At 41.2% G+C, this 26405-nt stretch overlaps 2 protein-coding genes across 6 annotated transcripts in view; one reads left to right on the top strand and one right to left on the bottom strand.

Annotated features, from left to right (window-relative positions):
* Window positions 1–324: 324 nt before the first annotated feature.
* Window positions 325–12200, bottom strand: TXNDC9 (thioredoxin domain containing 9). Of its 2 annotated transcripts, none has more exons than XM_042246424.1 (5): window positions 11856–12200; window positions 9550–9761; window positions 7496–7614; window positions 4891–5145; window positions 325–935 (listed from the first exon to the last, which is right to left on the bottom strand). In XM_042246424.1, exons 2-5 carry the CDS (start codon window positions 9736–9738, stop codon window positions 818–820), a joined length of 681 nt encoding a protein of 226 aa, XP_042102358.1. In that variant the 5' UTR covers window positions 9739–9761; window positions 11856–12200; the 3' UTR covers window positions 325–817. The 2 variants fall into 2 exon arrangements, with proteins under 2 accessions (XP_042102358.1, XP_004006186.3); XM_004006137.5 differs by having other exon boundaries at window positions 12106–12200.
* Window positions 12201–13261: 1061 nt separating this feature from the next.
* EIF5B (eukaryotic translation initiation factor 5B) overlaps window positions 13262–26405 on the top strand; it is a 72866-nt gene continuing 59722 nt past the window's right edge. For all 4 annotated transcript variants that reach the window (XM_060413928.1, XM_042246422.2, XM_042246423.2 and 1 more), the window contains exon 1: window positions 13262–13457. In XM_060413928.1, the coding sequence (XP_060269911.1) occupies window positions 13423–13457 (35 nt within the window). In that variant the 5' untranslated portion in view covers window positions 13262–13422. The remainder of the gene's footprint in view (window positions 13458–26405) is intronic.

The following is a 26405-nucleotide window of genomic DNA, read 5'->3' as shown; positions in this document are numbered from 1 at the left end:
TGTGAGTTTTAGCAGGATCATGGTTCAGGTACCACAGAGACTCACTATTCTTCCCAAGACTGAGTATTTTCTTGAATAAGTATTTTTGTTTGCTGTATGCTCTTATGACAATTTCCAGAGACTTTAATTTTTAGAAAAATATTTACCAGTTACGGTTGTTTCACTGATGGGTCTGTAGATCATGCTGCCATTCCCAAAGTGCTTCTTGATTGTTTAACGCACATCTTAAAATATAAGCAATCAGGACTCTTTAAATAAGGCAGTGTGTTCAAAACCTGAAAAAGCTTTCTGATGCCATCAGTTGACTCAACACCACCATGCAGCTTACAGAATAAATAAACAGTTCTTTAATCATTACTTAAATATATTCCAGAAGTGAAGAGTGTTTCTAATTCATTTACAAGTGCTATCTGTTACACCAGTAAATGTTACTTGACCTCTTTATAAAGTAAATAATGCTGCGTAAGAATTAGTCCTGGAATAGTGTGCTGAATTTCTATTTTCAATCCAGTAGATTAAAAACACAATTGTGAATGGTATAAAAACGTAAGAATCACTGTGATAAAACCAATCTCAAAAATAGAGAATCCAGACTCTCCTCAGATCATTTTAGAACTCAGAAGTTTTCCTCTACTTAAACACAAGCTCCACATAGAAAATATTAAAGATGTTTTTCACTATGATGCCACTGCATAAAACTCTAGAATGTGACCATCAGGAGATGAATATACTGAAATCAATAGAGTTTAGAAAACACGTCTAATTGTGAAGTAAGGATAAATAAAAAGATGATTTACAAACAATTTATAACTAATTTCTAATCATCATCAGAGTCTGAATCATATTTTTTTCCTCGAATAGTTTTCTTTTCCAGCTTTGTAAAGTTTGTTCCAAATTTCTTTTGGCTCTGAAATGGTGGCTCCATTAAATTTCCACTAAAAAGAAACAAATATGAAAAACACTTAATTCTCTATGATTTAGTACAGCTGGTATATTAAACTACACAAAAATCTATCCTCACTGGAACACATGGAACAGAGTAAAATTTTCTTTATAATGCTGGTATTGAGGAAGGGGTACCAAAAATTAATACTGATAGTTAATAGTTGATAATGATAATTCACAGTTTTAAACCTTACTTTGTACTACTAAATGCTTTTGACTAGCATTTTATTTTATCATTAATTACTGATTAGCATTTCATGGAATGTACCAACAAAATCTCTGATTGAAAACCATAGAAGGAAATCAGTCATTGTCATATTTTGGGTATGCTGAATCTGTATTAGACACCTATCCCTGTGAAAATGACACAGTAAAATGACACTCTATTTTCGATAGCCTGTTACGACCAGTTTGATCATATTTAACATCTGTTAATGTTTAGATCACTATAGACAACAAACTCATGGAACTCATTATCATTAACCCTGAATTAGTATAGAATGCTTTTCATGATACCTGAAAAATAAGATCTTGGTTTTGAAATATCATTTGCCACCAAAGGGAATCATGGCTTCTTGGAGATAAAGTCAATTCCTATGGAGAATACAACACAGGTCCCCCTAAAAGATCTTACCTGCACCAGAAAGAAAGTGCTCAAAGGATTATGGGGACGTGTCAAGAACACACAAAAGCCAGAATGCAAGGCTCTCACTGGGCAAATGTGAGGCAATCTGAGCTTCAAAGTAAATAATAACAGTAATACTCCATAATATATCCCATTGAATAAAATAATCCATAGCCCATTCTAATACAAATAAATGAAAAAGTAAACAAATGTGGGGTCTGCAAAAGGTCTTCCTTAAATTACCAGTTAGCCTGGTAGACAACTGATGAGCCAGTGCTCAGATAAGACTGCCAGCAATGAGACAAACCACCCTATGTCTCCCGATACAGTACACTGAGAAAGAAGAACACATCACTTCCATATTACACCTGTGGAAAATATGCAAAACCCGAATCTTACTGTGAAACATTAGATGAACCCAAACTGGGAGACGCTCTACGAAATAACTAGTTGTACTGGTCAAAAATGTTAAACTATTGGAAAACAAGGGGAACAAATTGCTATAGGTTAAAGGAAACTAAAAATGCACAGTAAGTACTTGGGACTCATTTCTTCAGTATGGAGGATATTATTGGGACAATGATGGACTTTGAATAAGGTCTGTAAACTATGTATTTTGTATTTTAATAATTTTTACTGTGGATGTATAAGAATGTCCCTGTTCTTAGGAAATGCAAACAGAAATATTTAGGAGTAAAGGGACAATACAGCTACAATATTCAGTCAGATGGTTCTGAAAAAAGTTTATATATACCCCAAAACAGAATGATAAAGCAAATATAAAGTATTGAAAATTGAGGGATACGGGTGAATGATACATGAGAATTCTTTGCACTAGTTTCCAACTTATTTAAAATTGGAAATCACGAGTTAATATTAACGTTTTACTTAAGAAAACAAAACCTGAACTTCAAAATAAATTTCTACAATATAGAAATGACTTATACTCATGTAGGAGAGATTCAGAGAAAAAGGAGGAAGGAAAATAAAAAGATGAGGGAATTTTCTACTTATTGAAAGGTATTCTGACTGGAATAACTGGAAAATTTAACCTATTATTTTTGCAGATAAAAAACAGATACATAAGATGTGCTCTAATCTGCGAAATTAGATAAACTGGTGAAGTGAACAAAGAGATGAGTGGAAAATGGAAGCTGGATTTTAGATCATTTTCTACTGAGATTGTTCTTTATAGTTAAGTAATTTAAGCTAAACATAGAAATGAGATGTTATGTAGCTTATCAGAGTCGACAAGTGATACAGGAGTAACTACATTAAAAATCCAATGTTCGAAAATAAGTCATTATCAATTTGAGTAATCTGGGTTAAAGCAGGAAGGAGTCATTCTTCTCGAGTGTCATCCTGGGTTTCCAGATGAATACTGAATTAGATTTCATAGGATCTGTTTGAAAACTTTTAGAGTTAGGTGGACTCTAAAACCCAAGATCAACTTTATTTGGAACTCTAAGGTACACTTTAAGAGATACGCTTTTCCTTTGTGGCAGTTTTTCTTCATCTCCAGCTTCAAGATAAAGCTTATGTAAATATTTATTTCCATAAAATAAATATTACCATAAAGATGAATAATAATATATTTATTTTATGAAACTAAAGGGCAGAAATGGTATGGACTTAACAGAAGCAGAAGATATTAATAAGAGGTGACAAGAATACACAAAAGAACTATACAAAAAAGATCTTCATGACCCAGATAATCATGACGGTGTGATCACTCACCTAGAGCCAGACATCCTGGAATGTGAAGTCAAGTGGGCCTTAGAAAGCATCACTAGGAACAAAGCTAGAGGAGATGATGGAATTCCAGTTGAGCTATTTCAAATCCTGAAAGATGATGCTGTGAAAGTGCTGCACTTAATATGACAGCAAATTTGGAAAACTCAGCAGTGGCCACAGGACTGGAAAAGGTCAGTTTCCATTCCAATCCCAAAGAAAGGCAATGCCAAAGAATGCTGAAACTACCACACAATTGCACTCATCTCACACGCTAGTAAAGTAATGCTCTAAATTCTCCAAGCCAGGCTTCAGCAATACGTGAACTGTGAGCTTCCAGATGTTCAAGCTGGTTTTAGAAAAGGCAGAGGAACCAGAGATCAAACTGCCAACATCCGCTGGACCATCAAAAAAGCAAGAGAGTTTCAGAAAAACATCTATTTCTGCTTTAGTGACTATGCCAAAGCCTTTAACTGTGTAGATCACAATAAACTGTAGAAAATTCTGAAAGAGATGGGAATACCAGACCACCTGACCTGCCTCTTGAGAAACTTATATGCAGGTCAAGAAGCAACAGTTAGAACAGGACATGGAACAACAAGACTGGTTCCAAATAGGAAAAGGAGAACGTCAAGGCTGTATATTGTCACCCTGCTTATTTAACTTATATGCAGAGGACATCATGAGAAACGCTGGGCTGGAGGAAGCACAAGCTGGAATCAAGATTGCCAGGAGAAATATCAATAACCTCAGATATGCAGATGACACCACCCTTATGGCAGAAAGTGAAGAGGAACTAAAAAGCCTCTTGATGAAAGTGAAAGAGGAGAGTGAAAAAGTTGGCTTAAAGCTCAACATTCAGAAAACAAAGATCACAGCATCCGGTCCCATCACTTCATGGGAAATAGATGGGGCAACAGTGGAAACAGTGTCAGACTTTATTTTGGGGGGCTCCAAAATGACTGCAGATGGTGACTGCAGTCATTAAATTAAAAGATGCTTACTCATTGGATGGAAGGTTATGACCAACCTAGATAGCATATTAAAAAGTGGAGACATTACTTTGCCAACAAAGGTCCGTCTAGTCAAGGCTATGATTTTTCCAGTGGTCATGTATGGATGTGAGAGTTGGACTGTGAAGAAAATTGAGTGCTGAAAACTGATGCTTTTGAACTGTGGTGTTGGAGAAGACTCTTGAGAGTCCTTTGGACTGCAAGGAGATCCAACCAGTCCATTCTAAAGGAGATAAGCCCTGGGACTTCTTTGGAAGGACCGATGCTAAAGCTGAAACTTCAGTACTTTGGCCAACTCATGCGAAGAGTTGACTCACTGGAAAAGACTCTGATGCTGGGAGGGATTGGGGGCAGGAGAAGGGGACGACCGAGGATGAGATGGCTGGATGGTTTTATTGATGGACGTGAGTCTGAGTGAACTCCGGGAGTTGGTGATGGACAGGGAGGCCTGGTGTGCTGTGCAAAGAGTTGGACACAACTGAGTGACTGAACTGAACTAAACTGAACATAAATATTACCTAAAAACTTCAACTGAATATGGGAATTAAAATAAACTGCTGGTTTGCTGCAAGTTACCTGTAATTGAGAATATCAGAACACCCCAGCCTCCACTCTAAGGTCTCTGTGGTGAAGTCATCTGTATTTCCTAGGTCAGAAAATCCAACAACAAAATCCTGTGTTTTTCCATCTTTCACCAGTGCTAGTGTGGGAATGACTTTGATACGCAGTCTCTCACAAAGGAAAGGTGCTTTTTCCACATTCAGTTTCAAAAATTTGGTCTCAAGATGTTTCTTGGACAGTATCACCAAATGTCTGTCTAGTATTTTACACCTGTAAATAACAACACATAGAAAACCAAAAGCTAAAAATGACAATTTCTTTATCAAAATAAATATTAAGGCACATCTAAGTTTTTACTTTTCCTGAATCGCATAATCTGCCAGTCAACCTATGTATCTACCAGATAACCTCATTTCCATTTCATAGGGTAGGTACCTCTTTCTCTACCGCTTATGATACTGTAGTCCAGAAGGCTGGATCTGCCTTAATGATATACATAAACAACAAAGTACTCAACATACGACTTAGGTGGCTCACAAAGCTGTCATGTTCATGGCTAAGAATAAAAAAATAGTTGTTTTCCTTATGCATGTTTCCTGGCATTTCATAAAAGAGACAAACCTGAACTTGACAGAGCTCAGAAGACACCGCTCAGAATTAGAAATGTACAGGTAGTGTTGTATCTGGAAGGCACTAAGAAAGACTGAGTATGTCACTGAGAAGGAACCTTTCCAACCATACAAATTCTGTTAGTGTGAAGTCTATCAAGGTTAAGGGCTACAAATATATGGTCATGATGGTTCTAAAGAAGTGCGAAATACCAGCAGTATTTTTATTGAGCCACCTGAAAAGGAAAAGCGGCATTTTCTTTAAATTACACTTTAAACTGGCCAACCCTTTGGTGTATCTGAGAGAGAACTATAAAAACCTCTGTGAGCAGTTGTTCTTACCCAGAGGTAATTAGTACAATCAACTTTTTAAAACATACAGATGAATCAAAAGTCTCTGGGACTTGAGCTGAGAAACATGCAAGGGATTCCTAAGCTCAGCGAAGTTTGATCACTACTCTGCTTTCGATAATTAATACACCAGCACCACAGCTGACTTTACTAGCAGGTTTCTGGGGTACTTCTCGGTAGTTTTTCCTGAGTTAAGTTCAGGTCCACTGAGTTTCTAATAACCCTGATGCCTCATCACCTCTGAGTGATTCTTTTTATATATCACTCATGCAGTGAAGCAATGGGATTTTATTAATAGTGAAAATTGTCAGGAGAGAATAAGTGGTTTCTGAATGAAGCTCCAAAGAAGTGACAGATCATTTGGAGAAATACATTCTCGAGGGTTTCTACGGAAATCAACTCCACGGTTTTACTGGAATAATATGGAATCTATTTTAAATAAACATGTCCCATTGGCCAATTAATCCATTTTTAAAATTGAATTTTAAGTCCAATTTAAACCCAGAGGGAGCAATCATGATGTAGTTAAAATAGCATTAAGCTGGGCTCAAATCTGCTTTTATCATTTAGCAACTGAGTGACATCAGGCAGGTCACTTAATTTCTCCAAGTCTTGGTGTCCACACACAAAAAAGCATGGGGATTATAACGTACTTACCTCAAGGGAGACTGTGAATGTTCCAGGATCTTATACTGCCTGAAATGTCTAGCATTACCACATACTAAAAACTTTGATATCTGTCTATATTTGCATCAATTCATTCAACCTTGACTTTATTTTCTTTCATTTGTATTCCATTAGTTAAATCCCAGCCACTAATAACCATGTTGTTGGGTGAGGAGGCAAAGACAAGGGTCAGCAGACTATGGAGATGAGAGAAGAGGGCAGGGCTGGGGCCACAGTGAGCAAGGGAGACTCTGGGTTGAAGTGTGAGTTTCCGCAGGAGCTGCTCAGCATCAGCAAATTGCTTTCATACAATTCTAGGTCTGTTATCACATCATCTGATGTTGGCAACTATTCAAACTTTGCAGCTAGGGAGAAAAAACAGGCTTAAGCCATCTGGTTTAAGATATAACCTCTTCTGGGGCTATTTTTACTTTGAGGGATTAGCCTCCAAAGAGAGGTTGGCAGACCTGGGCTCATCTAAGAGAAATCACTTTCTCCATCTTCCAGCCAAACCTGAAGTCCCAACTCTGCTTCTGGGGAAAGGCCTTGTCAAGCCGTCATCTCTCTGTGAATTGCCAGTTTAGAAGTGACTGAATTCAAACTTGGTGTTCACGTGTTGGCCCCATTTCCAACACTGTGGCTGTATTGTAATAGTAGGGACAAAAGCGGAATTCTTGGGATTGATATTAAAAAAAAAAAAAAATTTTAAGTGCTCATTGCTAAGATGTTTTTAAAATTAGCTAGGGGAAATATCATTCAGAAAATAGCCACTTCTATGAAAATACTGAAATCCAACAATTTATACTCTTTTATGTCACTGGTTTTTAAGTTAATCTTTGCTGACTGCTTAATTTTAATATACAGACTTCCAGTACAAAGGGACAACTTAGGAATTATTTCCTTTCACATTTTTCTTGATTTCCCTATTAAGTCAGGGTGTCTATTCAACAATCTCTTCATATGTAAAAACAGACACTGAGGGGAAACAAAGTTACCTGAATGTGGAGTCTCTGTAGAAATGGCAAACCACCTTTTTACTCTCCTTGACCTCTTGAAAAAAGTCTCTCTCACTAGGGATTTCTCTGTATTCCCCATGTCCTTTTGAAAGCCATTCCTAATTGGAAGAAAAGAGAAATATCACACATTTGAAATCCCTTTCAATGTCACTTTATTTCTTATATCCAAATCACTATATTATTTTGTAATTAAGTTGATTTTATCTTAGAAATGAATTCCTTTCGGTGATGTACTTTCCTATCTTTCTAGTGTCAGTGCAGAAATAGTCTGTGGCCCAGGACTATCTCCACAGCATAGCTTGGAATTATCTGTCTTGGTAACTCGAAACACGTTTTCTTAGAACTTTGAAAATAAAAATTAGGCTATAAAGATTGAGAATGTAAACATCTATTTAATTTCTTTGCACTTAAACTACTAAAATCAAAAGAATCTGATCCAAGTTACTACAAAGCTTTAAAAAAGAACAGCTATGAGATAAAGCCAACTGGTGTTTGGGGAGGGGGCGGGTACTACGGCTCTGAAGCTGAGGAGCCCTGTGTACTTTTGGTGACCACCTCAGAGACAGCACTCTTCTAGCCTGGCCACCCACAGACAGCATCCAGTGAAGAAAAAGGTGTTTTCTCATGTGGTGTCCAGAAAAAGGGACCCACAAGTCCAGCTAATCCAATTCTCCAAATCACTACCTCGACCCTTATCATCCACGTTGGACAGGTATTTCAGTTTCCTGCACCTTTCCCGTGGCAGGAAGCTGACTGCCTCAAGTGGAAACTTGTTTCCTTTCTCAAGACTTCTACTGTCTTTTAACCTTTTTCCCCTCCATCCCTTTGTCTTACTGCCTGTGTTGGTTGCTCCGTCGTGTCCGGCTCTTTGTGACCCACGGGCTGTATGTAGCCTGCCAGGCTCCTCTGTCCATGGAATTTTACAGGCAAGAATACTCGAGTGGATTGCCATACCCTCCTCCAGGGTATCTTCCCAATCCAGGGACTGCACCTGGGTCTCCTACATTGTAGGCAGATTCTGTACCATGTGAACCGTTAGGGAAGCCCTTCTCAAGACTTGGTTTTAATAAAAAGGCGGACTGGACTTGCAGACAGGAGGACTCGAACCACCGCGCGAGCCCTCATTAGGCTGCGAGTTCTCATAAGCTCTGGGCCTCACATTCCTCATTTGTAATGTGGAGATCATAAGACAACTATCTCACTGAGCTACTGTGGCAAGGCAACATGAGAGTAACAGGGTGGTGGGAAAACACAGGTGCCTGAAAAACATTAATACCTGTATTCTCTAGTTCTCAGAAAAGTCTTCTCCCACTGACTGCAATATATCCCGAACTTTGGTCTGTGGGTCCCAGCCTGGACCTCAGATGAGAGAAGTTCTAATCTATCTATCAGGGCAGCCCTTCAGATAGTGCATGATTGCCCTGTTCCACACTGAACATTTCTGCCTGCTTTTGACTTTCCCATATGAAATGACTTCTAGACACCGCATCCTCTGAATGCACTAGAAAGGGGCAGAAGCCCAGACTACATCACCAGTTTTGGTATCTGTTTCATGTTGGCTTATGCTGAGCTACAGGAGGCCCTGGTATTTTCACCTTACTTCTTTGGTAGAGCTTCCATAAAGAGTTTAAACTCTCACACGGAAAGAGTTTAAACTTCTTAATGACACACTTGCTTTGAGCCAGACAAATCATGATAGGCTTTCTCATAACTCTACCGGAAAGGGAACTGCAGACCCCTATTTCTCCCAGTGTTCTTCCCCATCCATACTCTCCTCAACTACACAAATCTGAGCTCAGAAAATTATCCTGGACCAGGTGTTTCTTGGACTTGACTATGAATTAACACTGATTGGGCTAACTCGGAATGTGTCTTTAAAAACTATCTTTCCCCCCCCAGGGAAAAATTTTAATGGCATTAGGTACTTTTGAGGTCAAACAACCCTAAAGACTGAGAACTTTAGGCACGTGTATATAGAAGTGGTTAGAAGCATACTGTGAGAGCAATTTCAGAAAGCAGTGCAGAGAGGTTACTTGTTTCTGCTGTTGAGCTTTCTTCAGAGCCTCGAGTCTCTTTTCTTTGAGGCGTTCTAATTCATCCTCATCCATCTGATCTAGCTTCTGAATTTCCGAATCCAAATGTTCTTCCACTAGTTTGGTGGTTTGAAGCAACTGATTCTCCAGGACTTTTGAAAACATGTCAACAGATGCGTTTGCTTCCATTCTTCTAAATGGTACGGTTCAGCCTTGATGCAGGAGAGAAGGTTTACAAAGTTGGAGAAAAAAATAAGACAAGAAACTTTCTCTTAGTTCCCAAAATGCTAGCAAATATACAATTTGGAGTTCACAAAGTGTTCTGCTGACAACCAACCATGTCATGTTAAGAATTTTTACTTAAATATTTTAAAATTTAATTTTCAACAGGTTATAGTCACTCTTGCGTGTTGTCGCTTCAGTTGTGTCTGACTGTAGCCTGCCAGGCTCCTCTGTCCATGGCATTCTCCAGGCAAGAATACTGCAGTGGGTTGCCACGTCCTCCTCTAGGGGATCTTCCTGACCCAGGGATCAAACCCTGTCTCTTATGTCTCCTGCACTGGCAGGTGGGTTCTGTACCACCAGGGAAGTCACACTAGTCAAAAATAATTTAGACCAAAGGTTAGAGTGCTTTTGACTTTGTTTACTATTCTAAAGCAAAGAAATCTTTAAGACCATCACCAGACCAGAAAGAAATGAGCAGCTGAAACTAAACCTGGTGTTGTATACTGACAGTATTCTCTACCAAAGGAAAAGAGACGCAAAGCAGAAATGACTGCAAACGTGATAAAGTGTAACTGTAGCCATGTTTTACACATATGTGTACACACCAAATTTTGCTTTTAAGATAGAGCACATTTGAGCAAAAAACATTATTTTTCATCTCTGCCTAAATGATTTTAACTCTGAAGAGAGCTCATTACAACTTGTGTAAAGAACTCTGCCTGGTGTCCCTAAGCTCTAGTTTCCAATTCTGTTCTCTCAGTAACTAATAAAGTCTAAGAGCCCACAAAGATTGATACTAGTATTGATTTAGTGACACTCAGTGCTCATAACTTTGATGTCAAACATTCCAAATACTAAAAGCATATTGATTTTACCATCACTCCTCTATGTAAGATAGGAGTTTAAAAACAGACTCTAATGCAGATCTCAATGACATAGTCTATTTATTTAAAATTTTTATTTTATATTGGCATATAGTTGATTTACAATGTTGTATTTCAGGTATACAGCAAAGTGATTAATTTATACATACTCAATTCCCTTTTTCAAATTCTTTTCCCATTTAAGTTACTACAGATTACTGAACAGAGTTCCTTGTGCTATACAGTGTCTTTGTTGGTTATCTATTTCAACTGCGTATTTTAAAATAAGTTATTTTCTACCAGCAACAGTTAGATGGTGATTTTATGTACTTCTGGGTTATTACCACAGAAATTTATAAGTTGTCAAAGCAGGAGACTGTTGATCTCAACTAACTATGATATGTTTTCAACTACTACTGAAGCACTTTTAAATAATCTGAAATTTGTGAGCTCATTTGCCCAGCTTCTGACACAGACTGGCCCACCAGACCCTCTATTAACTGTTGAACTGAATTGAAATAGTTTTCCTGCAAAATTCTCCTCTGATTCCATTTTTTTTCCCCACATGAAAAGCAGTCTAAAAGCATCCTGGATTTTATCTTTGTATTCCTGGAGCTAGCAATGTGGGGAACACTGCAGGTGTGCAAAAAATATTTGTCAATGGTTGAAGTAGCATGTGTCTAGCTATTGTTCAAATTATGGTTATGTTTTAAAAGTATGTCTGGGTTTTAAAAACCAAAATGTAAGTTCCTCACAGGCGATAAACTTTTAAAGGACCTGCATTTCAAATACAGGAAATGAATTTCACACTCCCTACTTCTCAAGAAAAACTTAAGGCTATGACTCTCAGGATCGGGGAGGATGAGACAGAAAAGTAGTATGTGTTAAACACAGACTTGCTTGCCAGACCTTGTTCTTTACAAGGGGCGTAGCGGATGCTTGTCCCTGGAGTTTTACAGGCTGAGCTCAGAATTTAACTCTGGATGATTGGGAGGAGACGCGATTAACAAGAGTTGTTCTAGGGGGCAGGTTGTGCTGGTCATTGCCTTCAGAAAGGGGGAAAGGAGATGGTGCAGAGATAACTTCATTCTCCAAACCAAAAGCTTCCGATTCTTTTTTCAGTTCAACTGAATGGTGGGGAGGGACGTGTCCTGAAGTTACCTAACCATTTCCGCGATTCCCCTGTATGCACCCGCCAAAACAACCAGGGGGCCTCACCGTTAACCGCGCGGCAGCCGCTTCCCAAAAGTACCCTCGCCACTCCCCGCACCCCGGGAACAGACGAGGGCAGAGGCGAGGGGCCCCCAGCTTCAAAGCCTCCCCGGCGCATGCGCCAAAGCCTCCCCCGTGGCGGGGACTCCAGGGCCCGAGCCGCGCCCCTCCCTCGCCTAGGCAGGATGCGGAGCAGTCGGGCGTCCGTTAGCACCAGGATGTATGGCCGGTTTTTTCACGCCACTCTCTGCCTCACCTGAGCTCTCGGCGATACCTGAGATACGAAGAACCAGCCTCTCCAGAAGAGCAATCCTCTCTGGCTTCAGCCTCCAAGCAGCTGCGGGTAGCTGCGAAGCGGCCGTCACTACCGCCTCCTCATTGGCCGCGGATCTCACGCGATAGCAGCTGCGACGTCCCAGGAAGTGGAGGTAGTGCGGAGGAGGGGGGCAGTGCGCGCGGCGAGCGCTTCTGCGCGTGCGCCCTTCTCCACCTTTCCTGTGCTCCGGCTCTCCGAACTCTCGGCGTTTGAACGAACCTTTCCCTCCCTCCGAGTAAACAGCCGAGAGGGCTGGGGAGCGAAGTACGCCGGAGATTGTAGTTTCTTTAGTGCTTAGCCTGGAGTCGACGTTCTTAGGCTCTGACACATCAACAGTGTTACATCAGAAAGGAAATAGCAATGACCCTGCTCTGAAGTGGCACTCCAATTTTGTTTCCATTCGGTTTATTGAAAAATTCCCCCCTTTAAAAAACAATTAAAGTATAACTTACGTGTAAGTTTTTACATAGTTAATACATAGAGTCGTTGTCCAGATCCGGATATAAAACACTTTTACAACCCTAGTATGCTCCCTCGCGACTTCCCTGACATAAATTTTTAGAGCTTGTTCTCGGTTTGAATGTAAAGATCATGATCTATTTAGGAGAATTAATGGGTGTGTCCTTTTTTTTTTATGGTTTGTTTGTTTTGGTAATTCATGGACATGACTACGAGGCTCAATATTGTGGATTTCTGTCTCCCTTTGGAACACCCAGACGGCTCACCCGTGGCTCACTATGCTTCTTTATTGAACTTCACGCAGCTGAGTACAGAGGGACAGAGGTTAAAGGTGGAAGGGAAGCCCAAAGTCGGCTTTTGAACTGAGATCCAATTCCCCAACTCTGCGTCCCCCAGCAGGGAGAGGGCCGACCGGGGAAATTGTCAACCTCATTGTCCACCTCCAGGTTCTAGAATCTTGAAACCCCGCGGACCTCGGAGCGCCGCGGACGCTTGCCGGAAGAGGGCGCTCGGGTTCCCGCCTGACGGACGGGTAACTAGAGACGCTCTACCCGCGGCGCAGCTCTCGATGAGCCGCGCCCTGCGTCCCCACGCCGAGGCGGCGGGGCGATGCGCTTGCGCACTCGGAGCTCACACCATATGTGCCCTGTCCCAGTGCGCGGGTCTGTGGAGAGCCGGGTGCGAGAGGTGGCAGCGCGAGGGGCACGGAGCCAAGCGGAGACCGAAGTCAGCCGAGGGACAGCGGGTCTGTGAGAGACCGAGTAGAGGGGCTGGGGCTGCGAGCGCCGCTGACACACGATGGGGAAGAAGCAGAAAAACAAGAGCGAAGACAGGTACTAGTGGCGGGGTCCTCACCGCGGCGGCCGGCGCGGCTCAGGGGGTCGCGCGGCTCCCGCGGGCGCGGGGCGGACCCAGGTCGAGGCTCGAGAGCGGCCCCGCGAGGCACAGGCCGGGACCCAGAGTGGGCAGCGCGGGCCCGAGACCCCAGTTCCGGGCGGGCGAGGAGGGCCTCGGCGGCGAGCGGGGTCCCAGCCGAGACTCCGTCCCCTCGCCCGGCTCGCGAGAAGGTCTCTGGCTTGAGGAGCCGGGAGTCGTTCTGGGGTTCGCGGTGCCGTGGGGCAGGGCTCGGGCGGCCTCACGGAGCCGGGGGCCGCTTGGCCACCGTGGCACGGGCGGGTGGGAGTTGTTGTTGCGGCGCTGCTCTTGGCGGAGGTCTGGAAGAGTTCTGTTCTTTTGCCTGTGTGCCTATGAATTCTTGGAGAGAGAAGGGTTTGGAATGCGACGTGCCTCCAGCCAGGTGGTTCTCCCCCTCGGAGCCTCTCAGGCACGTTAGAGACAACGCGAGGAGCGTAGCAGGTTGCTCTGTCTTAACTTCAGTTAATTTGGTTCAGCTTTCAATTACTTACGGGCTGATTGTCCAGACTCCATGCTTTTCGCGTTCCTTCTTCCGGCCTTTTGGTCATTTCTTTACTCGCTAGCACCTCCCCTAAGAAAGGAGGAGATGAAACAAACCAACCAGGGTCGCTCTTTTCTAACCACTTAAGAAGGCTTTGGGGGCGAGGGAGCTTAAGGGTGTATGTAGAGTTGAGTACCCCGAGATGATTGTAACATTCCTGGGTGTCATATTCGGTGGAGTTCTTTACCCCTCTTCATGGAAAGGGCTTACTTCCTGGGAGTGAACAACATATGTTATTTTTCACCTTTGTAAACTACTCACCAAAGTTAGTTCAGATACTGGGCATAATAAGAGAAATTCGAAAAACAAAAACAACACCCTGTGATAGTTCATTTCGACTCAAAACGTGTATTTGCTCTTGAAGTTTGAATGCGATTACTAGTTGTGATTTGGAATCCTGGGTCGTATCCTGACCTGGCCCTCACCTAGCTGTTGAATGGAGTTAAAAAGACACGAAGTGTCTTGTATTTCAGTTAGAGGTCTATTGGAGGAAGTTGGTTGGTTTGAAGAGTAGCCAGATAAATAAGAAAAAATAAGCAGAATTCTGGGGTGATCTAGTGGGGCAAAAATTTCTGTGCCTTTGACAGGATGTTTTGGTGCCTGAGATACTTCTTTTTCCTCAGCCTTACACAAGAAATGGAGAGATGAGTGTAGTAAAGCTTCCTGTACCGGTTACCCAGCTTCAGCCATTGTTGTCACGTGACTGGTCCTGTTTCATCTACCTGCTGGATATTTTAAAGCAACTCTGAAAATCGTTTCATGTGTAAATCCTTTAAGTGTATCTGAAAGGTGAATACCTGAGGGGGAAAAAAAACGCAGAAACACAGCCTAAAACACAAACACAATGTCATTAAACCCAAGGAATACTATCAATGGTTTCTTAAATAGTCAGTTGTCAGTTTTCTAATTTCACTGATCCTTATTTTAAGAAATCTTTTTTTAACAATTGGTTTGTTTGGATCAGGATTACAGAACTCTGTTATTTAGATTAAAAAACATACGTATGTGTTATCTTACTTTTCAAACTCTTTTACATTAGAAAAAAATCTATTGAGAAGAGAAATATTTATTCTTCTGTGTGTATTTTTTAGAGAAAAGTGTTACAGATTCATAACATTGTTTATGGATGACATAAAGTTTAAATTGCAAACACTGGAACCTGTTACGATTGGTTTGATAGGATAGAAAGAAGGCTATTGGATTTTTTTCCCCTCACACTAAATCTGCAGCCTTTATTTTTTGGCTCATGTTGAAGGAAAAATGGTGGCAGTGTCAGTGAAAAACACATTTTCTCATAAGCCAATACCAAGTTTCTTTGTTTTTTAATGCTTTGTGGATTCCTCCCACCTTCCCTTCCCTTCCCAGTTGTCTTAAGCCAGACATGTTTCTGCTCAGAAAGAACTGGGTGAGAAATGAGCACCTACTTATTAGCTGTCAGGTTAAGGCATTGGGCCACTTTTCAGTTACTGGAAAGAACATAAAATATGTGACTATTTTAATCTTTATATTGTTATTTTAAATTTTTAGCCACTCAGTGTTCATTTAGAATTGGATTTTACTGTCTAATCTGAGGGCTTCCAGGTGGTAAAGAACCCACCTGCCAGTGCAGGAGACAGAAGAGATGTGGGTTGGGTTGGGAAGATCCCCAGAATAAGGAAATGGCAACCCACTCCAGTATTCTAGCCTGGAAAATTCCGTTGACAGAGGAGCCTGGTGGGCTACAGTCCATGTGGTCACAAAAGAGTTGGACATGACTGAGTGCGAACACGCGCTCGCATTACACACACACACGCACATCTGATCTGAGGGATCTTATTTGGATTACATATGTTATATCAGTGACTGACCTTTAACATAGAGTTCTAGAATTTTGTTTTAGCTTATGAAATTCTGAGTGAGATTTTGATAGGTGTTAAGCAAGTTTCCTTTTTCAGTTGACTGGGGTAAGATTCAGTATTCACAGATCATACAGACAAAATACATGGCCAATATTTTTGTTTCTTCCCGGGCTTCCCTGGTGGCTCAGATGGTAGAGAATCTGCTTGCAATGCAGGAGGCCCACTTTCGATCCCTAGGTTGGGAAAATCCTCTGGAGAAGGGAATGGCAGCCCACTCCAGTATTCTTCCCTGGAGAATCCCATGGACGGAGGAGCCTGGCAGGCTGCAGTCCATGGGGTCACAAAGAATTGGACATGACTGAGCGACTGTGGTGTTGGAGAAGACTCTTGAGAGTCCTTTGGACTGCAAGGAGATCCAACCAGTCCATTCTGAAGGAGATCAGCCCTGGGATTTCTTTGGAAGGAATGATGTTAAAGCTGAAACTCCAGTACTTTGGCCACCTCATGCGAAGAGTTGACTCATTGGAAAAGACTGATGCTGGGAGGGATTGGGGGCAGGAGGAGAAGGGGACGACAGAGGATGAGATGGCTGGATGGCATCTCGGACTCGATGGACGTGAGTCTGAGTGAACTCCGGGAGTTGGTGATGGACAGGGAGGCCTGGCGTGCTGCGATTCCTGGGGTTGCAGAGTCGGGCACGACTGAGCGACTGAACTGAACTGAGTGACTAACACAAAACACATGGAACCTTTCTGGCCATCAATTTGTGTAATTGGGCCATACCTCACTGTACCTGGTGTGCTTTAGCAGTGCCCTACTGTTTCCATTTACACAGCACGATGGATGTTCTTTTATTAGTATGTGCAGAGAAAAAATGATTCTGATTATCTAATTTTTCACAGTTAACCTCCAATTCATCATTTTAATCCTTTTTTTTAAATCCCCCAAGTGTGGTAGTTGTATTTTTCACGTTGTAAGGAATGTGTTCTGTTGACTTATTTGGAAAGGTTAATACATTTCCATTCCATCACAAAGGCTGTAGAGGGAAGAAAGATCATTATTTCACTGATCTCACAGTCAGACATAAAGATGGGGATGTCATTCAGGAATTAGAGTTGTTTCCGGATTGAGTGGGCTTCCCTTGTGGCTCAGCTGGTAAAGAATCCGCCCTACAATGTGGGAGACCTGGGTTTGATACCTGGGTTCGATACCTGGGTTGGGAAGATCCCCTGGAGAAGGGAAAGACTACCCACTCCAGTATTCTGGCTTGAAGAATTCCATGGACTGTGTAGTCCATGGGGTCGCAAAGACATGACCGAGTGACTTTCACTTCACTTCAGGATTGAGTGTGGTTTTGGGGCATCTTCAGCTCTGACTTTTCGCTGGTGGTGAGCTAGTTATTGTTGTTCAGTCACTAAGTCGTGTCCAGCTTTTTTCGACCCCATGAACTGAATGTGCCAGCCTTCCCTGTCCTCCACCATCGCCTGAAGTTTGTGCAAATTCACTTCCATTGAGTCAGTGATGCCATTCAACCATCTCATCCTCTGTTGCCCCCTTCTCCTCCTGCCTTCAATGTTTCCCAGCATCAGGGTCTTTTCCTGAGTGAGTTGGCTCTTCACACTAGAAAGCCAAAGTATTGGAGCTTCAGCATCAGTCCTTCCAATGAATATTCAGGGTTGATTTCCTTTAGGATTGACTGGTTTGATCTTCTTCCAGTTCAAGGGACTTTTCCAGCACCACCGTTCGAACGCATCAATTCTTTGACTGTCAGCCTTCTTTATAGTTCGACTCTCACATCCATACGTGAGTACTGGAAAAACCATAGCTTTGACTAGAAGGACCTTTGTTGGCAAAGTGATGTCTCTGCTTTTTAATAGGCAGTCTAGGTTTGTCATAGCTTTTCTTCCAAAAGCAAGCATCTTTTAATTTTGTGGCTGCAGTCATTGTCCACAGTGATTTTGGAACCCAAGAAAATAAAAGTCTGTCACTGTTTTCACTTTTCCCATATGTATTTCCATGAAGTGATGGGACTGGATGCCATGATCTTCGTGTTTTGAATGTTCACACTCCTCTCACCCTATCAAGAGGCTCTCTAGTTCCTCTTCATTTTCTGTAGTGCTATCATCTGCAAGTCTCAGGTTGTTGATATTTCGCCTGGCAATCTTGACTCCAGCTTGTGATTCATCCAGCCTGGCGTTTTGCATTATGTACTCTGCGTGCAAGTTAAATAAGCAGGTGAACTAGTACAGTAGCTCTTTGCTTTTGATGACATATAATGCTGTCATTCCTGGCAAGATTCCTGCCTTTAGGGGAGTTCTGGCTGTCTCACAGACAACTGTCTATGTTCTAGACTTTCGTCTTGGTTTCACACATTCACCTGACTCAGGTAAGATCACAGGGTCGCGGGTCCCTCCCCTGAGATAGGAGCATGGTGATCTGCTTAAGGGACCTGTGTGAGCATAGCAGGTACTCCAGAGCTCCCCAGAGGAAGTAGTCCAGGTGGCAAATGTGTCAGGTAGTCCAGTTCAGCAAAGAAATTTAGTTCTCATTTGCTTAATTTTTGAATTAAGAATAAACTATTTGCATACGTTAGATCAAAAAAGAAAAAAAATGTATAATCTGACCATTCCCTTGGCTTACCTTGTTCCTGCACTGATGCTTCAGGTGATTGATACCTAAAAGGAGGGGAAGATGTCCTAGTTTGTCATAAACGGGTAAAAAAACAGATGATAAACTTGTGAGCTGCTAGTAACCTCTTCAGCCTTCTATACTGGTGATCTCTGAGGAGCTTATGTAGGTATTTTTGATATTGCTTACCAGCTAGTTGGACTTGACTTTCCTTCTAAGTTTATTCCAGTCTGGCAGTTGGTCTATACATTGGGCAAAGCTTTGTTTAACTGAGGACCAGAGTGTCTGGTTAAGTTAGAAAAGCAGTTCTCAAACTTTCTGGTCCTAGGACCTCTTTACACTCTTGGGAACCGAAAAGGCTTTTCTTCATGTGGGTTATATCAGTCAATGTCTGTGGGTGTGTTAAGTCACTCAGTCATGTCCAGCTCTTTGTGACCTTATGGACTGTAGCCTGCCAGGCCCCTCTGTCCATGGGATTTTCCAGTGGACAAGAATACTGGAGTAGGTTGTCATTTCCTCCTCCAGGGGATCTTCCCTACCTGGGGATCAAACCTGCATATCTTGCATTGGCAGGCAGATTCTTTACCACTGAGCCACCTGGGAAGCCCATATTAATGGATACCACATTACAAATTAAAACTGAAAGATTCTTTAAATATATTGATTTAAATATAAAAACAATAAGCATCACATATTTAGCATACATAACATTGCTAAATAATCACTTTCAAAAATTAATGAAAGTAATGGTGTTAAATGGCTCGTAAACCTCTACAGTCTGTTTTAGTAGAAGATAACTTGATTCTTAACCTGCTTGTGCATTCAGTGTGCAGCAAACCACACACCGTGTGGCCTCTGGAAAACACCTCATAGTTGTGAGGAAATGAGAATGAAAAAGGCCTCAAAGTATTATGTGGAAAGTAGTTATGGCCTCTTGATTTAGTTTAGATGCCCTGAATAGTCTTGAGGGGAAACTCTCTTGAGAACTGTTTATTTAGGGATTCCTAAACTTAAGAGCTAGACATTGGTGAGATGTTCTCCAAGCTTTTTGACTTTCATTAATGTTTGTCCAACAGGTGCTTAGAATGCTTGAGTATCACTCAGAGGAAAACTTAAGATATATGTGGGCATGTTCATGCTCTTGATAGTTTACCCACTCATACTTTTATTCTTTTATGTAATAAGTGAGTTTATCAAGGTCTATAAAAAATCTCTTGGGACTGATTTTAATTAGGAATCCTATTAAGTTTTTAGATTATTTGGTACACTTTTATCTTTATGGTATTGAATCATTCCGTTCGAGACATACATTGAGTGTCTGTTTAAGTTTTTAAGTGCCTAATACAGTGCTGAAATGTAGTGATAAACAAATTAGTAACGACATACTTCTCTGGTTAATTATCAGTAATATTTTATTATTTTCTTCATTTGCACCTTTAGGATATTTCTTGTTTGGTTTATTTCTAGGTATCTTGCAGTTTTGGTTGCTATTAGTATAGGAAAGCTTACTTTTGAGATGATCTGACCATCTTACTGAATTTTCTGTTATTAAAAGTGGCTTTGTGAAGGATGAGGCCTTAGTTGCGATTCACTTCTTAGTTTGTGATAATATGTGATAGAGGGAAGAGCAGGGAGAAAACATTGACGTAACAGCATTCGAATGTTTTAGTGACACACAAATGACTCCTTTCCCCTCCCTTTCTAACTTTTGTCGTTCAGTGGCTAGGTCATGACCGGCACTTCCCACCCTGTGGATCCCTCTGCTCTTCGCTGTCTGCCAGGGTCTGCTGGAATCCATGCCCATTAGCCGCTGATGCTGTCCCGCCATCACAGCCTCTGCCTCACCCTTCTCTGGCCTTCAGTGTGTCCCAGCATCAGGGTCTTTTCCAGTGAGTTGGCTCTTTGCATCAGGTGGCCAGAGTATTGGAGCTTAAGCGTCAGTCCTTCCAGTGATTCAGGGTCCTTTGGGATTGATGGTTCGATTTCCCTGCAGTCAAAGCGACTTTCTAAAGTCTTCTCTAGCACCACAATTCTAAAGCATCAATTTTTCTGTGTTCAGCCTTCTTTATGGTCCAACTCTCACATCCATATCTGACTCCTGGAAAAACTATAGCTTTGACTATATGGACCTTGTTAGCAAAGTGATGTCTCAGCTTTTTAATATGCTGTTTGGGTTTGTCATAGCTTTCCTTCCTTTTGTAAAATATGTACTGTTAAGAAATTTTAAATGAAGTAATTTGAACTGTTATTAAACAATATTGAAATAAACACAGTATAGTACTTGCCCTAGCAGTAATCACAGAATTTACATAATTTCAGTAATGAGAACACTTAATGTAGAGGCAGTAAGTATGCTGTAACTAGTTTAAGAATCTAGAGGAAGGGAAAGGTACAAAGAGATAAGAACTACTCTATAACAAGTAGTGGGGGAAACTGATTTAGCAGAATAATGTGCTTGAGGCTTACAGCCTCTCAGCTGATAAGCCAAATGGGACTCCAGAACCTGTGGTTAAGTGTGCCCGATTTCTTTCTTCCTTTGATTTAATAACTACCTGTCTCATAGCCTATTTACCATGAAAGCAATGGCGATTTGACATTTCATTCCTTCCTATTTCAGACATGATATAGAAACTTTCAGGTGTGTTCTTTCAGAGGAATCCCTGCTTTTCACCCAGCTGGCAGTCTTTTGTTTAGAATCATTGGTTTTCAGACCTCCCTTTGGTGATGGAAAGGTACTTTTATTGAGATACAAAATATTATTTGGTTTTTCTGTTTTTGAAACTTGTTTCATTCCATAAACTTCATATGAGCAGTGTCCAGAAACACAGTAAGTACTGTTTTAATGAAATTAAGTTTGTGTTCATTAGGTTTTAGGTACCGAGCTCTGATGAAACTAGTAGATGTCGTTGATGATACCGTAGTAGTTGGAATTTAAGTCTAGAATCACATGCCTTCAGAATTCATTGTATGAATGTGCCACATTTGATTAACTCATCCATACAACAGTTAGAGGAGATAGGGGTTTTTTGGCTCTTTTGAATAATACTGTTACAAGTTTTAAGTATAAACTTATACCTTGTAAGTGTATAAGTTTTTGTGTGGGTATATGCCTAAGAGTGAAATTGCTTGGTCACTCTAGATTTAACTTTTTTAGAAACTGTTGAGTAGGTTAGCTTGTTTTCCAGGAACTGTCAAAGCTGCTGCTCTGTTTTATATTCCAACCAACAATATATTAGAGTTTCAGTTTCTTTGCATCTTTGTCAACACTTATTATCATCTGACTTTTTGATGATAGCCATTCTAGTTGGTGTGAAGTGGTATCTTATTGTGACTTTTGGTTTGCACTTCTTGATGACTTAAGGTGTTGAGTATCTGTCTTTGTATATCTTGTTTGGAGAACTATCTGTTCAGATCCTTCGCTCATTTTAAAATTGAGTTCTTTATTATTGAGGAATAAGAGTTCTTTTTATATTCTAGAAAAGCCACTTTATCACATACGGTTTGCAAATATTTTCTCTCGTTCTATGCATTATCCTTATCTTTCTCTCATAGGAAGTTGTTTCAGTTTCTTGGTGGTGGTGTTTGTAGCACAAAAGTTTCTAATTTTGATGAATTCTAATCTATTTGTTTTTTCTTTAGTTGCTTGTGCTTTTGGTGTCAGATCTAAGAGATTATCACCAAATCTAAGGTAATGAAATTTTAGATCTTTGCGCCTTCTGGGGTTAATTTTTTTTCTGTTGTCTGAAATCAGCGGTAAAGAATTTCAATTCAGGAGACCTGGGTTCAATCCCTGGATTGGGAAAATCCCCTCGAGGAGGAAATGACAACCCACTCCAGTATTCTTGCCTGGGAAATCCCATGGACAGAAGAGCCTGGTGGGCTGCAGTCGATAGAGCTGCAAAGAGTTGAACACAACTGAAGCGACTTAACAGCAGCAACAGGGAACCAGGTTCATTCTTCGCATGTGGACATTCAGTTGTCACAGCCCTGTTTTTTTTTTTAAAGATCATTCTCTAATTCCTTGTTCAAATCAGTTGACTGTGTGTGTAGTGTTTTATTTCTGGACTCAGTTCTGTTTGATTGATCCATAGGTCTGTCCTTAGGGCAGTATCACACTGTTTTGATTGCTGTAGCTTTAGTATTAAGTTTTGAATTTGGAGAGTGTGATTTCTCTTTGTTCCTTTTGGAGCTGGTTTTGGCTATTCTGGGTTCCTTGCATTTCTATACAGATTTTATGGTTAGATTCTCAATTACTGCCCTCCCCACCCCCCCCCCAACCCCCGCCACCCCCCTTAGCCCCCCGCAAAAAAAAGAAAAGGCAGCTGGGATTTCAGTTGAGATCGGATTTCTTCTGTAGATTGATTTTGGGAATATTGCCAATGTTATTGGAGAAGGCAATGGCACCCCACTCCAGTACCCTTGGCTGGAAAATCCCATGGACGGAGGAGCCTGGTAGGCTGCAGTCGCTAAGAGTTGGACACAACTGAGTGACTTCACTTTCACTTTTCACTTTCATGCACTGGAGAGGGAAATGGCAGTCCGCTCCAGTGTTCTTGCCTGGAGAATCCCAGGGACAGAGGAGCCTGGTAGGAGGCCGTCTATGGGGTTGCACAGAGTCAGACATGACTGAAGCGACTTAGCAGCAGCAGCAGCAGACAATCTTATGCCTTCAAATCCATGAACATGGAATGTATTTCCATTTATTTAAGTCTTCAGGTTTTTTCCAGTGTTTTTTTTTTTTTTTTTAGTTTTCAGTGTATAACAATTGCAACGCTTTTTAAAAATTATTGAGACATTTAATTTTTTTTTGCTGTCATAAATGGGATTATTTTTTATTTCATTTCCAGATTGTTTATTGCACAGTTTAAGTACAGTTGATTTTTCTATGTTGATCTCTTGTTCTTACTGAACTCCTGTATTATTAATAGTTTGAATGTTTCTTGTGGATGTGGATTTCCCTGGTGGCTCAATGGTAAGGAATCCACCTGCCAATGCAGGAGACCCAGGTTTGATCCCTGGGTGGGGAAGATCTCCTGGAGAAGGGGATGACATTTCTTCCAGTATTCTTGTCTGGAAAATCCCATGGACCAAGGAGCCTGGCGGGCTATAGTCCAAAGAGTTGGACACTGCTGAGCAAGTAAATAATCATTGTGCATTCCTCTGTATTTTCTATGTACGTGGTCATGTTGGCTACAAGTCCAGACAGTTTTCTCTTTGTTTTCCATTCTTTTCCTGTCTAAATGGTTTATAGTTCTCTGGCTAGATCCTGCTGTCCATTGTTGGGTAGAATGGGAAGAATGGACATCCTTGTCTTGTTTCTGATCTTGGGGAGAGGGGAACGCTTTCAGTTTTTCCAGTGAATGGCTGTTGGATTTTGTAAAATGATATTTCTTCCATCTGTGAGATGATTATGTGATTTTGGTCTATTACCCTATTTATACATGATGGATTACATTAATCAGGTTTCATGTGTTGAACCAACTTGCAGTCCTGGGATAGTTGGTCATGGTGTGCAATCCTTTTTATATGTTTTAAAATTTGGTTGCTAGTGTTTTATTGAGAATTTCTTTTTTTTTTTTTACTTTTAACCTTTCTATGTACTTGTTTGAGTTCTTTGGATAAACTTCATAGAATTGAATTTTTATTAATACAATTTGATAATATCTCTGAGTTACTTATACTTTGCTTGTGATTATACATCCGTGTTAGTGGCTCGGTCATGTTCAACTCTTTGGAACCCCATGGACTGTAACCGCCAGGCTACTCTGTCCATGGAATGTTCCAGGCAAGAATACTGGTGTGGGTAGCCATTCCCTTCTCCAGGGGATCTTCCTGACCCAGAGATTGAAAATGGGTCTCCTGCATTGCAGGCAGATTCTTTACCATCTGAGCCACAAGGGAAGCCCGATTAATGATATATTTGATCTTATTTCAGCCATCCTGGTTTGTTTTTTGTTTGTGCCAGGTCTGCAGTTCTTTGTTCCTATTTTTACCCCCTCTTATCTTGGATTAGAATTTAAACATGCTGTTCCTATTTTTTTTAAGTGATTTGACTTAAAATTTTGCCTTGCGTATGTATCGAAAGCCCTATAAACCTGTGAAAAGGTAGATTGTTTCTACCCTTTGGCTGTTGAGGGTTTCCCTGGTAGCTCAGTTGGTAAAGAATCCACCTGCAATGCAGGAGAGCCCGGTTCAATTCCTAGACTGGGAAGAAAAGGGCTGCTCTGAACATTTGTATGTAGTTTTTTTTGAGTCCCGGTTTTCCGTTCTTTTGAGTGTGGTATACACCAGGGAGTGGAGTTGGTAGGTTGCTCAGTGCTTACCTTCTTGAGGAGCCACCACACTTTCCCACCGCAGCTGCATAGTGCTGCATCACCACCAGAACGCACAAGGGTTGTGACCTCATTTCATTGCCAACAGTTCTGTTCCTTTTTTGTGATTATTAATAGCCATCCTAGCAGTTGTCGAGCGGTGTCCCGTTGTGGTGTAATTGGCATTTCTGTGGTTACTAATGGTGTGGAACATCTTTTATGTATTCATTGGTCATTTGTATTGTTGTTGTTGTTGGTTAATCACTAAGTTGTGTCCAACTGTTGGCGACCCCATGAACTTTAGCTCGCTAGGCTCCTCTGTCCGTGGGATTTCTGAGGCAAGAATACTGGAGTGGGTTACCATTTCCTTTTTCAGGGGATCTTCCTGACCAAGGGATCAAACCCAGGTCTCCTGCTTTGGCAGGCAGACTGTTTACTGCCAGGCCACCAGGGAAGCGCGGTCATTTGTATACCTTTGGACAAACGTCTGTGCAAGTCCTTTACTCATTTTTTAAAAAAAGATTTATTTGGCTGTCGTTCCATCTTAGTTGTGCGGCGTGGGCATCTCCAGGATGAGGCATGTGGGCGTAGTTGCCCCGGGGCATGTGGGAATCTTAGTTCTCAGACTAGGATTCAGACCTGCATCCCCTGAATTGCAAGGTGGATTCCTAACCCCTGGATCGTCAGGGAAGTCCCTACTCATTTTTAAACTGGCTTGTTTCTCTCAGGCTGTGAGTTCTTTCAGGATGCTTGATCTTTAACAGGTTTGTAAATACTTCTCCCATTGTGTGCATTGTCTTTTGACTGTCTTGATAGAGTGTCATTTTTACAAAAATTTTAAAATTTTTAATAAAATCTAGTTTTTGTTGCTTGTGCTTTGGGTATTCCTTGTGTATCAAGGAATCTACTGCTGAGTCATGCCAGGTCATGAAGAACCTATACGTTGTTTCTTAAGAGTTTTGTTATTTCAGCACTAACATTTAGGTTACAACCCATTTTGAGTTGGTTTTTCTGTGTAGTGTTAGGTGGGGCTCCAGCTTCATTCTTTCATGTGCGGGAATCTAGTCCCGGCACCGTTTGTGGAAGAGCCTGATTCCTCCCCTGGTTACTGATTTTGGGTGTCACATCAGTTGACCACGGATAAATGGGTTCATTTCTGGACTAATGGTTTTATACTTTTGTTTTTATGTTTATCCTAATGACCAGTACCGCATTGTTTTGGTTGCTGTAAGGTAAATTTTCTTAAAAATTTCAACTGTATACAGAAGTAGAACAGTTTAATGAACACATCTGTCCACCACTCACATTCAAATATTATTGATTCACAGATTACCTTGTTTCATCTACATTCTACTCATTCTCCCTCTCCCCATTATATTGAAATAACTCCAGACGTGTAAATATTTCAGTAGGTTGTATAATTATAAGAAATTATATACTTATAAGAAAGAAAGCTTTACATCTTAAATATAATTTTTAAAGAATGGTATGTTTTCATTCATGCGAAAAATTCACATACAGAGAGTCCTTGTCTGTGTTAGATAAATG

The sequence above is a fragment of the Ovis aries genome, chromosome 3, assembly GCF_016772045.2.
Source record: "Ovis aries strain OAR_USU_Benz2616 breed Rambouillet chromosome 3, ARS-UI_Ramb_v3.0, whole genome shotgun sequence".
Classification (NCBI taxonomy): Eukaryota; Metazoa; Chordata; class Mammalia; order Artiodactyla; family Bovidae; genus Ovis; species Ovis aries.
The sequence above is the reverse complement of the archived record's forward strand: the minus strand, read 5'-3'. Positions and strand labels throughout refer to the sequence as shown.